Here is a 16,784-nt window from a genome sequence, read left to right as displayed (position 1 = left end):
CAGCTCCCAGACTGAGCAGAGACACCTGGATTTAATCTCTGGGCTAGACCCACAGGCCACCAGCCCTACGTGTCCCCTGCCTCCCCAGGCACCCAGCAGGTCCTGCCAGGGCACACCCACCCGGCTCTGGCCGGCTTCTGGCTGTGGAGACCATTAACCACTACAGAGTGAGAGGTGACCGGCTCCCCCTCCCCGCCAGCCACACTGCCCCCTGGGGAAGGGCAAGGTGGGAGGGTAGAGGGCAGTTTCCAGGATCCAGATGGGCCCAAGTGACCGTTCTGTGTGCCCCGGGTAGACGACCATGCCTCTCAGGGCTCTTCCAGGGCCGAGCTAGAAGGCGGCTGAGCTTGGAGGAGGCCCACTGTTCTGCCTTGTGCCCACCGCAGGGCCCACGTCACTAGGCACTCCAAATCTGGTCCCTTCGTTCCACCCCTCTCTGGTGTCCTCTAGGTCTGGAGAAATGGGAAGGAAACCAGGGAACAGCCGCCGACCCTCGGTGCCCAGCATGGCTTCTCTGCTTGCTCCTCCGGCTTCCTGTCCCTCCCTCTTTGGCCACCTCTTGGAGGTGGTGCCCCTCACGGTGGGCCAGAGCTGGCCTATTCTGGCGTGTGAGAGCAGACTGGTGAATTCCAGCAATTCTGCAAGCCGGTTGTTAAACAGCCATTACTAAAAACGGACTTCGATTAACCCATGATTAAATATTAGAAGCAAAAGTAATAAAAAATTCACTACCTCCTAATTATTTTGCCAGCTCCTCCGCCTTCGAGGTTATTCATACCTGTATCTGGGTGGTGGTGAGGCTATACAGTGGGGTGTGCCGCGCACCCCGTCCCAGCCCATGTTTAGTGACTTTGTAATGGCAGCTTGACATCAGCCACGGTGAGAATATTTACACCACAGAAACGGGCCAATGTTACATCCAGGGCGCAGTTAATGCTTTTGCATCTCTAGACTTAAGAGAGTAAGTGGAAAAAAATGTTAAATTAAAAAGTGTGTTGGGTGGACACTTTGGTGAGTTCTGTGTTAATCTTAGATTGACGCATTCTACATGTGAGGCCATCACGGTGGGAACAGCATGAAAAACTGAGGAAATTCATCCCACATTCATAAACTGATTCCGCAAGGTCACGCGTTATCATCAGCCCATGAAGTCTGACACAGGCCTCTGAGGTGTCCCCCTCATCTGGTTAACACAGAAAACACCAACGAGCATTCATTCATGTTGGAGCCCCAGGCAAAATCCAAGATCTGGGGCGCTGGGGATGGAGCTCAGTTGGTAGAGGGCTTCCCTTGCATGAGCAAGGCCCTGGGTTCAATCCCCAGCACCCCACACACACTCACCAAAAAAAAAGAAAGAAAATCCCTGACCTGGGACTCCCCCCCTGCCACTGGACCCCAGGGTGCTGCCCTTGGGACTGCCCATGGTCGATGGTCACAGGATAGGACACAGGAAGAGTGAGCAGGGGTCAGCATCCTCTGGGTGTTTACTGGGGCAGGCGAGAGGTGGGCTGGGTGTGAGTTGGGTGTTGGACATCTGAGGTGCGTTTGGGACATTCAAGTTGGACACGTGGATCTGGAGCCTTCTGGAAGTAGCTGGTAATTAGAACCGCGTGTGTGCAGGAGCTTGTCGGGGACAGGGAGTGACGAGCAGGCAGGGTGTGCCTGAGGTGAGCAGCTCTGAGGACCGGGTCTGCAGAGGCCTGGGTGTGGCTGCCGAGGGAGGGAACCGCTCCAGAAAGGCCACCCAAGGCGAACAACCACGACTGAGGAGCGCCTTGGGACTGGTGACACGGGTGACCTTAGCAGGAGCCCTCTCCCCGAGCACACAAGAATGGAAGATGGCAGCTGGCGCACAGAGCCCATGGGGCTCACTTCCTGCTTGATGTAGGACGGTTGGGGTCCGGACCTTTCCTTGCTGACCTCCCCGAACTGCCACCAGAGAAGGCTAGGCTGACAGGTTAAGGTCAGTCCCAGGGTTGGAGGTTGTGACCTGGGACAAAAGCAGTTGGCAGGTTCCAGACAAATCCCTGGGTCCAGGATGGGACAGGTTGTGTCAAAGAATGAGGGACCATGGGGGTGGGTGTTAGCTGAGGAAGCCAGTAGTCAGGCGGGTAGTGACTTCAGGCCTCAAGTTCAGGAGAGGCCGGGGCTGGAGGCCAACACCTGCTGGTGTCCTGTGGGGTGCGTGGAAGAGAAGCCGAGGGAGGACCCAGGGCCCTGCTCAAGCCGTGGACAGTGGCAGCAGGAAAGAGGTAGCAGATGAGGGCGGCAAGCAGCTGAGAGGATGAGAGCCGTGCAGAAGAGACCAGGACTCGCTTCTGTTCTGTTCTGCTTTATTACAACCCTGTCCTGTGTTCCAGAATGATGGCTCTTTAACACGCCACCGGAAACATTCCCACAGTGGATCCTGTTAACATTCAAAAGTCTCCCCATTTCTTTCTCAGCACATTAAATCAAAACGGGGGAAAATCTTTTTTTAAAAAGTCAATAGGTTTAGCCCATCCCAGGAAAAGCACCTTTACAATAGGAAAACTAAATGCGTCAGGAATCTGACCAAATACACAAAGCAGCAGGTACGATTCCTGAAGGAATGACTCCCAAAGGAACATAAATAGATCCCCCCAAAGTATATATATTTCACGAGCGTGTACATATATATTAAAAGAAATTTGGTTTTTAACCCCCCCCCAAATTATCCAGAAATCAACATCCCACCTGAGATGGGGGAAGCCGGGTGCTGCGGCCATACCACAAGCCAAGCAGGCACCTCTGTGCACAGGCCTCCCCCGCCCCTACGCTCGCTCCTGGGACAGGGCCGGGGCATCTCTGCACCCATGGCCCAGGCCCAGCAGATCCAGTGTTTGTAGAAATTGAGCTAGGAAGGCTGGTCCCTGGGTGGCCTGGGGACCCCAGAACCAACTGGAGGAGGGAACAAATGCCCAGGCCCCGCACAACCAGACCTGAGGGCATGGCCCTGGGGCAAAGGAAATGCTGGACCCCAGGAGCAGGACAGCAGTGCTCCCTCCCAGCTTTAGCTGCCTCTGGGTTCTGCCTGAAGCCCTCCAGGTCCTTTTACTTGACCAGTCTGGGCTGTTCCCAGGATCCAATGGCCTTGGGGAGTCGTTTCCAGACCCCCCAGGGATTAGCCTGTGAGCCTGCTGTGTGTGTGTGTGTGTGCATGCGCACATGCACATTTTTTAACGGAAGTCAATGGTTTGCACACGAGTGTTCTACCAGGGTCCACTCGAATAGTGTCTGCTCTGGGCCAGGTCGGTTTAGTGTCTGCTCTGGGCCAGGTCGGATTTGTCACTGCTTTCTAAGTGGCCCCCATGCTAAGTGGATCTGTTCAAAAGCCACCAGCAGCCGGCAGGAAGCTCCAGGTATAGAAGACGCGTTACACACCTGGCGGTCATCCCCTTGGGGCTTGGCACAGTGTTCAGGAAACAAACGGGACAATGGCGTGGGGACCCCTTCCTCCTCCACCCTCTCCCAGCACCGCAGGCAGCCAGGAGAACGGCCTCGGGATCAGAAGGTGCCTCAGCAGTCTGAGGTTCGGGAGCTGTTGGCCCACCAGACCAGTCACACGCAGCCGTACTCATACCACACCGTCTGTGGGTCCCCACCCGGCTCCGGGGACGCCGGTGCGCTCCTGGAGCTGCCCCCTCGACTGAGGTCCTCGGGGCCCCGGCTGCCGTGAGGAGCTGAGTCAGGGGACCTCCCAGGGCTCTTGGCTGGGAGCCCCTCATTATAGCCCTGCCCTGGAACCCCATCTCCCTCTGAGCCGCTGAGCCCTGCCCGGACAGGGGCGATGGTGGCCACCTCCCCTGAATGGGGGGACATTTTGGGTTTGGTCCTGGCAGTTGGGGTGGCAACAGGTGAGAAGTGCTGCAGCTGGGAGCTACTGCCACTGCCACCTCCCATGGCAATGGCTGGCGCTGTGGCGGACTGCTGCAGGGGGGCCAGCCTCTCCTCCTTTGGAGGAGCCAGTGAGAAGCGCCTCATGTCCAGTGGCCGGCTACGGGGGCCTGAGACCTGCAGTGGGGTCCGCTCCCGCGCCAGGCTGTGGGAGCTGGGGGGTGCGGGGCTGTGCAGGCTGTGGCTGCCTGTCTCTCTGCCCCCCGAGGCCTCGAGACCCCCCGCCTTCTGAGGGGACTCTGGCTTGCAGGCCTCTGGCCCGCTGGCCCGCAGAAGGTCAGCTGAGGCCAAGCTGAAGGCGCGGCTCAGGGACGAACTCCGGCTGGCAGATGTGTGGGAGGTGCAGGATGCGGCGGCCTGCCGGGGTCTGCCCAGGGACAGGCTCTGGGGAGGCTGGGCCTGTCTGGGGGGTGTACTGGCCGGGGCTTCCGCCTCAGCTGGCCTGAAGTTTGGCTTCATGTAATGTCCAGGCTTCGGCTGCTTCCCCTCGGGGGTGCCAATGGCCATCTTGATTGGGGCCACATGGCTGACGGGCATCTTGGCCCCTTCCTTCCTGGCAGGTGGTCCCGGCAGGCTTCTGATGGCCACAAAATTATTGGCTGTTCGGAAGTAGTCTCTTAGCAGGAGGTCATCCGGGCAACCGGGAGGAGCGTCCTGCAGAGGAGAAAGGCGTGGAGAGGTGGGATGGGGGCCGCTGGGTCCTCAGAGCCAGGATGTGCCCTGGAGTCCACTCAGCAGGAACAAGGTCTCCCACTCAGGCTGGGCTTCCTCAGGACCCGCTCCCAGAAAGGGTCAGGCCGGTCAGGCCGTGGGGCCTCCCTGGGCAAAGAACCCCAGAGGCTCCAGGCAGCCCCCAGCCTTGCAGCTAAGAATGCTGATCCAGAGGGGACGAGGACCTCGCGCACAGCCAGCCCCACCACCTGCTGCTCCCATCTGTCTCCTTTCTCTGCCCTGCAGAGCAGGTGCGGGGCGGGGGGGAGTGTGACGGAATTCCCTGTCACTCCAGCAGGCCCAGAGATGTCACAAGGACATTCCCCAGGCTGAGAAAGGGAGACAGAGGGGGCAGGAGGAGGCCAGAGGGGATAGCCAGGCTGCCCAGGCAGGAAGGTACACAGGACAGCCCAGCCTGAGGCTGCCCACTAACCCGCTGCCCAGGCAGAGCAGCTGCCACTCGGGCTTGGCCTCCTTTGCCACCCACCATTTAGCAGGCAGAGCCACTGGAGGCAGAGGCCTGTGACTCTGGGTCACTGCAGCCTTCTGCCCACTCCTCTCAGCCTGGCACAAGCAGCCAAGTAAGGTTTGCCTGGAGGCTGGTGGACACAGGAAGAGGAGGAAGGGGACGTGAGGGTCAGCACCGGCCTGCTGTGCCAATCTGGAGGCAGGTCAGCAGCTCAGGAGACACCTGCACCCGCCAACAACCCCGGCCCCATGAAAACACCTGCCACACAGCCGGACAGCGATGTGCTCCGTCGTGTTATGTCACAGGTCCTGGGTGAGTGTCCAGTGAGACCTGCTTATTAATATCCTAAGGTGCCATGTATCACCCATGGTGGCCAGCGCTGTTCTGGGAGCTGCGTGTGTATCTGCCAAAATGCTCACTGCATTCTCTGCAGCCTGGCAGGGCCGCGCAGTGCGTACTGGGCCACCTGTGGCTGGCCAGGCAGTGGCGGTGGAGGTCAGCACTATGCAGCCAGAGCGCAGCTGGCTGGGGGTGGAGGCCCCAGGCTGCCGGCTCCAGGGCCTCTCCCCACACCTGCCACTCCTCTCTGCGAGCCGCTGCTCTCCTTAGAGATCGACTCATGATAACTGCGCGTTCTCAGGGACAGTGTGATAATTCAGGACACATATCCAACGTGTGACTCAAACCAGGGAGGTGCACGTTTCCACCTCCTCATACGCTATTGTGTTTGGAGCCCTCAAACTCCTCTCCTAGGTCTTCACAAACACACTGTGCAGTCACCCTTGGGTGCTGGGGAGCATGAGGACCGACTCCTCTCATCTCTTTGGCTCTTGTCACCTGCTATCTGGCCGCCCTCTGGTGCCCGCCAGCATTTACTTTTCTAGACAATACCAGCCTTCACGGCTTCCACAAATAAGCAAGAACACGCAGCACGTGTCTGAGTTGTCACGCTTCTGAGTGTGACACCACCTTCAGGAGACCACGCTCGCCGGCCCCCCAGGGAGCCTCATCCTGAAGCACCTGCTCTCACCATCAGTGACACTTGGGGAGCAGAGGCAGGGTGGAGTCCCTTTCCGTGACTTCTCCAGGTGGGGAGGCCGCTGTCTGCACAGGGCCCTGCTTGTGGAGGGCCAAGCATCAGACTCTAACAGACGCTGCTGCAGGGAGACTGTGCCGTCTCCTTTAAGCTGAAAAGGGACAGGTGCTACCACAGAGCACGGGGACTGGTCTGAGCTGATCAGGAGGGAGCTCAGAACCCCCCCGACCCAAGATCTGCAAAGGGAAGGAAGCATGGCAGGACGGGACAGAGGATCGGGGCTCTCTGGGCCGCTCTTATTCAACCCGCCAGGCTGGTGTGCTAACGCGGTGGGACCCGGACAGCAGCAGAGCATCATCAGCAATTTACTAAGGACACACAGCTTTGGTGCTACCTCAGACTGACAGAAACCCAGGGGCTGGCCTGTGTCTGGCAGGCCCACCGTGCAGTTCCGAGGCACACTCCTGCCTGAGGATCACCCCACGGACCGTGGGCCCCAAAGGCAGGGATGCTGTCTTAGATTGGTCTCTGGCTCCTTGCAGACTGAGCCCTTGGTAGACAGAAACAGGAGCAAAGGGAGAACAGGGATCGTGTCTTTTGCCTCCAGTCTCTGCCTCCTGCAAGGAGAGGCACTGAGCAGGTGGACGCTGCCAGCTGCCGGGAGCTGGCTGGCTTTGCTTCAAGGGCAGGCACCATGCATGCTGCCCCGCACACAGCAGGTGCTCAATAAACACCCGTCAGGCAAACGTTTATGTTCCCTGTGCTACTGGGCCACGTTCACCTAGATCAGAGAGCTAGACCCAGCCCAATTAGGTGGAAAGACTGAAATACTAAGTCTTCAACAGGTCTCAATGACGAGACAGGGTACTCTTTCACTCAGTGACCCAGGTGCTCTTCTAGGGCTGATCCGTCACTGAGTTCAGACAGAGCACATCCAACACGCAAAAGCTACATGCAGGGACGCTGGAAAGGTGACAGAGAAGGGTCTGTCTGCAAGTGGAGTTCAGGAGGAGCACCAGTACGGGGGTCAGCACCTGGAGCCACATGCCCAAGTCAGCTTGCCACTCATTTTCACACAGCCTGGAGCCGAGAACAGTTTTTACATTTCTAAATGAACAAAAATATTAAGGAGAAAGTCAGCTAGGACTGCAAGTTCATAGTCAACTCCAGCAATTTGGTGAGGCCCTGTCTCAAAAAATAAAAAAATTATAAAGGGCTGGGGATGAAGCTCAGTGGTAGAGCACCCAGTACTGCTCTTAAAAAAAAAAAGGAAAGGAAGAAAAGTCATTTTATAACGAGAAAATCACATGAAATTCCAAATGCAGTGTCCTTAAGACAAGTTCTGTCTGATGGCAGGCCTAGTCACCGACACTGGCCACAGAGCTGAGTGGCTGCAACTGAACTACGTGATCCAGAAAGTCTAAAGTATTTACCCTCTGCCACCTGCTGCTGGGGACGCAGGTAAGCAGGTGCTGGGAGCCATGCCATGACCCCTGGCAGGACGTCCTGACCAGCAATGGGGTGCTGGCCCCAGGCCGTAAGCCCACTTCAAGCCTGGGGGAAAGCAGCACCTGCTGTCTGGCTACCGTGGGCAGCTCCTAGTGACCCGCCGGCTCCTGCCACAGCCAGGCCAGTCCTGCATAAGGCCTTACACCCCCCATGCCCCCCGTCCTGAGCGAGCGGAGTGAGGGGCAGCCCCGGCCGCCTACAGCCCTGCCTGGCACTCACGTGGCTCGGGGAGCTGCGGCTGCTCTCCTCCAAGAATTCCTCCAAGGTGACCATCTCGCTGCTCGGGGAGGCCGAGCGGGGCCGCATTCCCGTGTGTGGGGGGGCTGTGCCCCTCTTCTGGGCACCCTCCTGGAGGAGAGGCCCGTTCCGGGGTGGGGGGTTCTCATGGCGGCCAAGGGCACTGCGGCCTGGAGCACCAGCCTCCCGGGGCAGCGTGGCCGGGTCCCTGCTGGGGATCAGGTCTTCACTGCTGAAGCTCTCGGACCGGCCATGGAGCTGGTCGGAGGAACCTGGGCAGGGAACAGAGGGGCACATGTCAGTCCCAGCTGGCACCGTGCTTCCTCTGGCTCACTTAAAACCCATGAGGAAACCCTGCCCAAGCCAGGTATGGTGGCAGCACACCTGTAATCCCACTGGCTCAGGAGGCTGAGGCAGGAGGATCCAGAGTTCAAAGCCAGCCTCAGCAACTTAGTAAGGCCCTAAGCAACTCAGCAAGACCCTGTCTCAAAATAAAATGTAAAAAATATAAAAAAGAGCCCTGTGGCTCAGGAGTTGAGTACTGCTGGGTTTAATACCCAGTACCAAGAAGAAAAAAAAAAAAAAAAAGAACCCTGCCTAAGGCTCACCCCCACCCTGCTATAAAGGACCTTTTAGAATCCTCTAGGGCTTTACTTTAGCTTTAAAGACAAATTAACATGAGATAAAAGTAAAATTTCCACTGAAGTTTAAATTTAAAAAAATTTATATACATATATATATGTATGTATGTGGATATTTTTTAATTCCATCTCCTGGGACTACTGACAGTCTCCTTTCTGAGTGTCAACTGTACACTACAATCAACCCAGTGCAAAAATATCGAACACTTCACAAATTTGCATGTTGTCCTTGTAGAGGGCCACGTAATCTCCTGGCAGAAGCAGCCATCAAACTCTAAATTACTAATACCCATAATACTCGCTGGCTGTCATGCACTCACATGTTAAAAGTTCATTAACCCCCCCGCCCAGGGGCTCTTCTAGGGCTGATCATGTAGAAGCTAAGAAGAAAAATGTCTTGAAGGAAAAAGGGCGCACCCATCCCCATCTCACTGAGGGGACTTGCCCATGTCCATGGAGCAGGTCAGAGCGAGAAGGACCTGAATCCAAACCTACTCAAACTCTCTAGCCTGTGCTAGAAACTGCATTTTGTGGTCATGAACACATAAGGATGTGCCTGAAAGCCCCGCTAGCTGCGTACCATAAGAATGTCACAAGCTGGAGACACCCATCTACACCGACGCCCACAGGCGCTCGGCAGGCAGGGCCTTACCTTTGAGGCTCGGAGGTGAGCTGTTGCTGGATGTGTTCCTGCTGCTCTCCAAGCTGCCTGGTCGTGACGCTGAGGGAAAGAGCAGTGCTCAGCATAAAGGGCCGAGGGCCAGGGGGACCCAAGGCCAGCAACCAAAGCTCAGCCCAGGCCCTCAGGAAGACCTCTGGGCGCTCCATCTGCTCCTGCAGAAGCTTAGCTTCACCAACAGAGCGCGAGGCGCCGCACAGCCACAGAGAGAGACAGCTCTGACAACCCGCCTTTACCCCGTCTAGGGCTGCAGTTTGGAATGGCAGTAATGACGGAGGAAATTCAGAGCCCCAGTCTAGAAACAGAACAACCAAGGGCTGCGCAGGGCTGCCGGGTCACATGTGTGACAGTGTGTCCCTGCAGGTGACAAACGGGGTGAGGGTGCTGGGACCGCAGGATGAAAAGGAGCCATCTGTCCTCCTGGGTGGGGGCTATTCCTTGGTGTCCCTGCCCCCAATTTACATGTCCCAGAGGGGAAATTGAGACTGACGTGACAAGCGTGGAGGCAGCCGGCCCCCTGGTGGCTGTGGCGCTGCCCTGCTGCAGACCCGCAGGAAGGCTGGCTCCATCCCCTGCGGAGGGTGAGCCACCCCCGAGGGCTTCTCCTGCCAGGCTCTCCCGGCAGCCTGCCCTGTATCAGAATATCGCATGAGAAGACACCTCTTCCACTGGACTCAACCCCTGGGGGGACAGGGACAGTGTTTCTGTCATCTCTGCAACCCCTCAGCACACAGCAGATGCTAAGCTGACCTGGGCAGGAGGCCCCGTGCTTGTGGTCCCCACAGAGAGTCTGCTCTGGCTTCCTGGGTCTACAGGGCTCCCAGTTCCCAAGTACTGATGAGCCCTGCAGGCATCTGGGAGGGACCCGAGAGCACATGGCATCTGGGCACGGGCCAGAAAGATGGTTCAGGAATAGCAAATAGCAAAGTCAATCCCCTCTGGGGAGGGAAAATCTGAAATAAACAAATACACATGTCTTTAAAAAGGTGGGACGTTTTGCTACGAGAAACAGAAACCAACCGGCTGGGCACGCACCGTGGTTTACTCAAGTGCTGCCGCAAATCCCTCCTGTCCTGAAGACAGGAGCTGATGCTCAGCCACCAGTCACAAGTCTGGGTACTTGGGGAGATGTCCTGCTGTACGGTCCCCGCATGGTGTGAAGGCAGAGGGCTCCAGGGACCAGAACCTTCTGCCACACCTCACAGAGCCTGTCTGCTCACAGAAGACACGAGGCCTCCCTGGTGTGCGCTGCAGCCGCAGCATAGGTGTTAGGGTGGGGTGGGGTGCCGTGTGCCCTGGGTGCAAGAGGCAAGCTGAATGCCCGTGAACTAACTAACTGAGCGTTTTTTGTTTTTTTTTTAAGGATTATTTCCCCACTCTTGCAAAGTTACTTTTCAAAAACTGAGGACTGCAGTTAGAATGGCAATCATGGGGAATCACTCCTGGCGGGTGGGGAATCACCCTCTCGTGCTCTCAGTGGGATGGGTGCTCTGGAGAGCCGTGTGGAGCTTCCTCCAGGACTAGAAATGGAGCTACCGTCTGACCCAACTACAGTGTTGCCTGCGTACCAATGCTTCTGCAGGCGATTCACAATAGCCAAGTTATGCAACCAGCCTGGTGCCCGTCAACAGACAGCTGGATAAAGAAATACGGCGTGGGGCTGGGGTGGTGGCTCAGTGGTAGAACACCTGCCTAGCATGTGCAAGGCATTGGGTTCGATTCTCAGCACCGCATAAAAATAAATTAAAAAAAAAAAAAGAAAGAAAATACGCGTGTATACACGGTGGCGTTCTACTGAGCCACAGTGAAAAATGAAATTGCCATTCGCTGGTGAAGAGATGGACCTGGCAATCATCGTGTTAAGTAAAATAAGCCTGACTCAGAAGGTCAAGGGTCAAATGTTTTCTCTCATATCTGAAAGGCAGAGAGAGAAAAGATAAAAATAAAAGAAGGGATCTCTGGAAAACAGAAGGGAGACCAGTAGACTAGAGGAAGGGGATCAAGAGGGAGGGACTGAGGAAAGAAGGCTACCAGGTTATTCTATGTCCACATGTGAACACACCATGAATCCCGCTTAGTAACTATAACACACTAATAGTAACAGAAGGAGACCAGAGTAGAGCCAGGTGATGGGGGAGGAGAGCGGAGAGGGGAGGGGGAGGAAGGGTCCTGGGGAAGGAGACTGCTCACATCGCCTGCATGTATAACTTCAGCACAATGAATCTGTCATGTAGATTATAGTGCACCAACAAACAAAGAGAAGAAAGAAGAAGAAAATCCCTAAATAAAGAGTCCATGTTAAATAAAAGGCTTGAGGACTTGGTCTGTGGCACTTGCTTAGCATGCCCGAGGGAGCCCTGGCTTCCATCCCCAGCACTGGGGACGGGAGAAAAAACTCAGAAACGAGCCAGGCAGCTTGTCAATCGGAGAAGCCTGGGATCACCTGCTGCTTTCCCCCCTGAGAAACGTGCACCATCCTCAACCACAGGACATGTGCTGCCAACGTCTTCTAGGACTTACTACAACTCGGAGCACCCCGGGCACGGAAAGCCCAAGCAAGGACAGAGAGGCCTTCCCAAATGGACACTCTGGGCGCCACCACCAGAACCTTCTGCCACACCTGCAGGGAGCGTCAGCACCCCGAGAGCTGGCACGTCGGGGAGGCGGTGCCGTCCCCATGGCTGGACAAGTGTAAACACAGCTCAGGCCCCAGGCAGGGCAGAGGACGGGAGCCCGGAAGATATGGTAACAGGAGCTGACCACAGCTGCAGGGGCAGGCTGGTTCCCTGGAGAGTGAGCCCCATCCCACTCCACGGTCACCTCTCTACACGCTGATGCCACCCGACTTAGTGTGAAGGAAAAGTCCGACTGACAGAAACCTCAGAACCCACAGTGACGGGCTCTGGCCACGCGGTCACTCACCATGCTGCCTGGGCTGGGTGCACTGGAGCTCCGGAGGTGGGTCGCAGAGGTTGTCATCTGAATTACAGCCTGAAAAACACAGCTGGTGAGTTGGGGTTCAGAATGCCCAACCAGCCACAGGCAAGCCCCGGCCCTCTGCTGGAGGGCCAGCTCTGACCTCTGTCTGGCACCTGAGTCGTGGCTATGTCCAGGGATGAGGCAGGGAGGGTGGACTGTGCCTTGGGTCCTGCCTCTTCTAGCCCTCCCCTTATTTCTCCAGCCAGGAAGAGGAGACACTGACACTCCTGACTCCTGTCCAATATTAACTTAGATCAAACTTCTGCCTGGGCAACGCCTGGGACCCCCAAACAAAAGGGGGGGGTCTGGCCTAAGAACATGGTAACACATCTGGGGGGAGGGACGGGTTCCCTGGAGGGTGAGGGCTCCTTGCACACACAGCACCTAACCAGATCCAGACCCAGGAACCGACCAGCCAGCAACCACAACCAGTCCCTGAGGTCAGTGAGATGCTCTAGGCTTCAAGTCTGCTCATTTCTGAGAACAGTCTGGACCCCCTCCAAAACAATGAGAGGGTGTCCATTTTGAAAACAGTTACATGCCCACTGGCATCATATATCCAGAGTGTGAGGGTCCCTTCAATGTAGGGACCCTGTCTATGTTGCTTTTTGTTTACAGAACCACGGTTGTGCATGCCCAAGGCTTAAAGAGCTGTGTGACTGTTATTATTATGAAAAACTACCCTCCTAAGGCTGGGGATGTGGCTCAAGTGGTAGAGCGCTTGCCTAGCATGCGTGAGGCACTAGGTTCAACTCTCAGCACCACATAGAAACAAAATAAAAATATTGTGTTCGCCTAAAGCTAAAAAATAAATACCTTAAAAAAAAAGAAAAGAAAAACTATCTTCTTGCTCTCAGACTTCCAATCCCCCAGAAGCAATCACATTCAACTCCTTTAGCTATCTCTTTGGATATTTTCACCTCTTATAAGGATGTCTTTTTCAGCCTTAGACATTATCTTTTCTTTCCTGTTTGCATATTTTAAATTTCCTGATGCCTTTTCCCTCCCTGACTGCTCTTTTTCACAGCCTCCTGTTCTTGTTTCATGATGTAGTAACTTCTCTTATCTATGACTCTACCGATGCCAGGCATTTTAAAGTTGACCTCTCTGTGCTTCATGGCACTCCAGTTGCCTTTGGCACTGGTTTTGTTCTGTCTGGAGTTACAGGTTCTCTTCAGGTGTTCAGGGCATCCTGGAGCTTCCAGGAGCTTCACCTGGCAAGACTCGACTGAGTCATTTGGCTGGGAATCGTTCCAGCTGATGAGATCACTCTGCGCATTTTACTCTCACAACTGAATGTAAACACACACGCATCCAACAGCATCCCGGGAGGGAGTACAGCTGTAACCCTTCCCTGGCCGCACGGCTTTTAGTGTGGGGCACTTGCCCTCGACTGCGTCAAGAGACTTGCAGGGCAGAGCACCTCTCGTTCAACCTCTCGAGAAAACACCTCCAGACTCATCACACTGGAGGGGCAGCAGCTGCCTGATTTCTGTCCAAACCCTGCTCAGCTCTACTTCATCTCTCTCCCAGAGCCACGTGGTGCCCAGGGCCTGAACACTGGAAGCTGTCGACCCCTGGGCCTCCTGATGGTTGTTTGTCCAGTCCCTGGGCTGTGAGTAGGACAGAGCCTCTGACACCGTCTCCTCTGCTCACACCTCTCAGAGCCCCTCCTGTCTCTAGGCCGGGGTGTGAAGGCCCTGGGCCCCATGTCACCCTCGGGAGGGCCCACACTCACCTTTGGTGCGGCCTGGGTGCCGGGGGGTGGGAGTGGAGCTGGGAGGGGCTGCCGTGATGGCTGAGGCTGAGCAGGTCCGGGAGCCCAGCTCGGACGGCCAGGACTTCATGGCCGGGTCGGTGGAGGCTTCTGTGTGGTCAAGGCTGCCTCCGTGTGGGGACCCTCGCTTTGGTTTTAGATCCCCAGGGCCTTGAGCAGAAGAGGACATTGAGAAATGAGACCACAAAGCCCGTGCTAAGGCTGGGCAAGCACACTGAGGCCCGAAGCAGGCGCAGTGGGGCACGAGGACCACAGAGACACAAGCTGGGCACCACCCCTCCCAGCTACTCTGGGCCTGCTGGGGACTCCACAAGGCCAGCGCTGGCTCTAGGTCGGCCAGGCCAGAAGGCTGGGAGCAACAGGGCACACTCAAGAGCAAATGCTGGCGGAGTCCAGAGTGGTAGCTCAGAGCACGTCTCCAGCCCCAGCTCCCAGCGGTCCCAGCAGCCCTCTGCTGAGGACCACTCCGGCCTGCAGCCAAAGCACAGGGACCCTTAGAATTTCACAAAGAAGTCTACTGCCAACCTCAGTCGTCTGCCTCCTGAAAAGAGCAGCCCTGAGCTCTCCATGGTGAGGCAGACACGAGGAGACGCTCACCTCGTGTCTCGTATTTTCAGCACTATTAATTTTTCTACCATGAACATATGCTCTTGTCAAAATTGAATATAATCATGCATTAGAATGTTTAAAAACAAAACAAAAACGAAGTGGGAGGGAGGGTGGGCGGTCCAGGTAGAGGGGAACACTAATGCCAGCGCAGCTTGGCATGCCGCCCCCTCCCTGAGCCCCAGGCCACGAGTCATGTGGAGAGGCGGCCTCCCGGGCACGCGGTCTGGGCTCACTGCAGTTCTGAGTGCCCAGGTCTGATCTGAAATCGGGGACAATTTGGGTTTTGAAAGATAACCTTGATGAGAAGCAAGATTCAAGTCTGGTGGGATGAAGCGGGAGAGGTCATCCTGTGGGAGAGGTGAAATGAGAGTCCAGAGCGGAGGTGGAGATGGACAGACAGCGTGAGCGGCACACAGAGACAGCACGGTTCCAGGGCACGCGAGGAGGACAGGCAGCTCGGGTCCCCAGAGCGAGCTCCAGGAGGTGCAGCCAGTGGAACCAACCTGAGCGTTTTCACACTTGGGTGAACATTAGGGTCACCTTGTTTTCATGGTGACACCTGCTCTCCTTTACAGACAGTACTGACAATGACCTTTCAGGATAAATTTAACTTTGGAAACTGAATCAACTTAGGGGGAAACACGTAGGCAAGCACACGGTGGGGATCTGGCCATGGCGAACATCATGAAGACGGCGCCAAGGTGGCTGAGCAGGGGAGCGCGGCAGTCCCGGCCTGGCGGCCAGCGTCTCCCCTGCCCTGCGGGATTCATGGCCAACACTCTTTCTGTCCACTTCTGCTTTAATTTCAGCCTCGGAGATGTCGGAGAATCGCAGCACGGGGGCCACGGACTTCACTCTGGGCTGGCGTCTGGCGGGGCAGAATCAATCCGAGGGTTCAAACTGCCTGAACAGACCATCGATCCTTCAAAGCACAGAACACAGCCCACAAGGGCCTGTTGGCAACGCCAACAACTTGCGTTCTGACACAGAAAGGGACAAAAGGGCAGCGGCTGTAAATTTAGCAGCTTAAAAAAAAGCCTTAGGAGACTTGTGGCTGTGCGTGTTTCAGGAAGCACAGGGACAAGCGGCCACCTCTGCTTAGCACACAGGCGCGACACGGGCCTGCAGGTGCGAGAGCATGGACGTACAGGGCCACCCAACTTACTCAGCATGGACATCCGGCCCCAGGACACGAACACGCATGTCCGGAGGGTCCCCTAAAACTGTGCTGCTCTGAAGAAACGGTCCGGGGAGAATGGCAACTTGTCTTCTATTCTGAAATCAGAATCCGTGCTGGCTACTTTGGAACTGGGGTCAGGAGTAGGGTCCACTTAGAGGCCACGTGGCCCTTAGGTATGGCTTTTTGTTGTCTGAGTTTCAGAAATGAAGGAGGATACAGGATGCAGACACATGGTAAAGGGAGGGATTAGAAATCTCCAATGTCTGAGAAAGAGAGAGGCTCGTTAGGAGAGGATGGGATGTCGGAGGAGGACCAAAACCGCAGGCGTTTAGAGAGAGCCGGATGGGCCGCTGGAGACTTGTCTTTGTCTTTGCTTTTGCTTCTCAAAAAGGGACTCTTTTTGCGCTGAGCAGCTAAATGTCATCACCCGGATAACCCAGAGGAGGAAGGGGAAAAAAAAAGAACAAATGAAATGAACAATAATTACAAATGAATCTAAGTTAGCAAAATGTACCCAAGATATCAGAATCCTGTCCGACCTAGAGAAGGGGAACCAATGCTAATGCTCAGACCAGGATGGGGCTCACGCAGGGAACTGTTTATGCTCTGACTCGGTTTAGTTAATTCAGGGGCTTCCCAATCCAACCACGGACTCACTCGACGTGTGAGGCGAACTACACACTGCCGGAGGGGCCGGCGATTTAGACTGATGCTTCAATTCCAGTGTGTTTAATTATTAAATGAGAATGCGTGTTAATGTAGGAGCGGCCACTCCTCTTACTCATATGGTTTAATGACAGGGTCCCTGACAGCTCAGCTCACCTACAGCTCCTGTTCCCAAAGAGCTTGGAAACCTATAATGACAAGCTTCTCACCCACTGTCATGACACCGTCTACCTGCGGTACTCTCGATAGCATCTGCCCTCTAAAATCACCTCTGGGGGCAGAAGGAGTTTAGAAATAATAAAAATCTCTTTTGCATACCCAAGCCCTTTCATGCCAAGGAGAATCTTTTCTTTTCACGTCTCCTCTACATCCTCTA

The 16,784-nt window shown here is 55.7% G+C and overlaps 1 protein-coding gene across 1 annotated transcript in view; it reads right to left on the bottom strand.

The window, feature by feature from the left end:
• Positions 1-2,316: 2,316 nt before the first annotated feature.
• Positions 2,317-16,784, bottom strand: part of Ccdc88c (coiled-coil domain containing 88C) — a 112,432-nt gene continuing 97,964 nt past the window's right edge. The window contains exons 26-30 of the mRNA XM_027931604.2: positions 13,915-14,103; positions 12,120-12,188; positions 9,171-9,239; positions 7,860-8,149; positions 2,317-4,569 (exon numbers count right to left, since the gene is read on the bottom strand). Of these exons, the coding sequence (XP_027787405.2) occupies positions 3,580-4,569; positions 7,860-8,149; positions 9,171-9,239; positions 12,120-12,188; positions 13,915-14,103 (1,607 nt within the window). The 3' untranslated portion in view covers positions 2,317-3,579. The remainder of the gene's footprint in view (positions 4,570-7,859; positions 8,150-9,170; positions 9,240-12,119; positions 12,189-13,914; positions 14,104-16,784) is intronic.

Source organism: Marmota flaviventris, chromosome 2 (assembly GCF_047511675.1).
Source record: "Marmota flaviventris isolate mMarFla1 chromosome 2, mMarFla1.hap1, whole genome shotgun sequence".
Lineage (NCBI taxonomy): Eukaryota > Metazoa > Chordata > Mammalia > Rodentia > Sciuridae > Marmota > Marmota flaviventris.
This window is presented reverse-complemented; position numbering and strand designations above follow the sequence as displayed.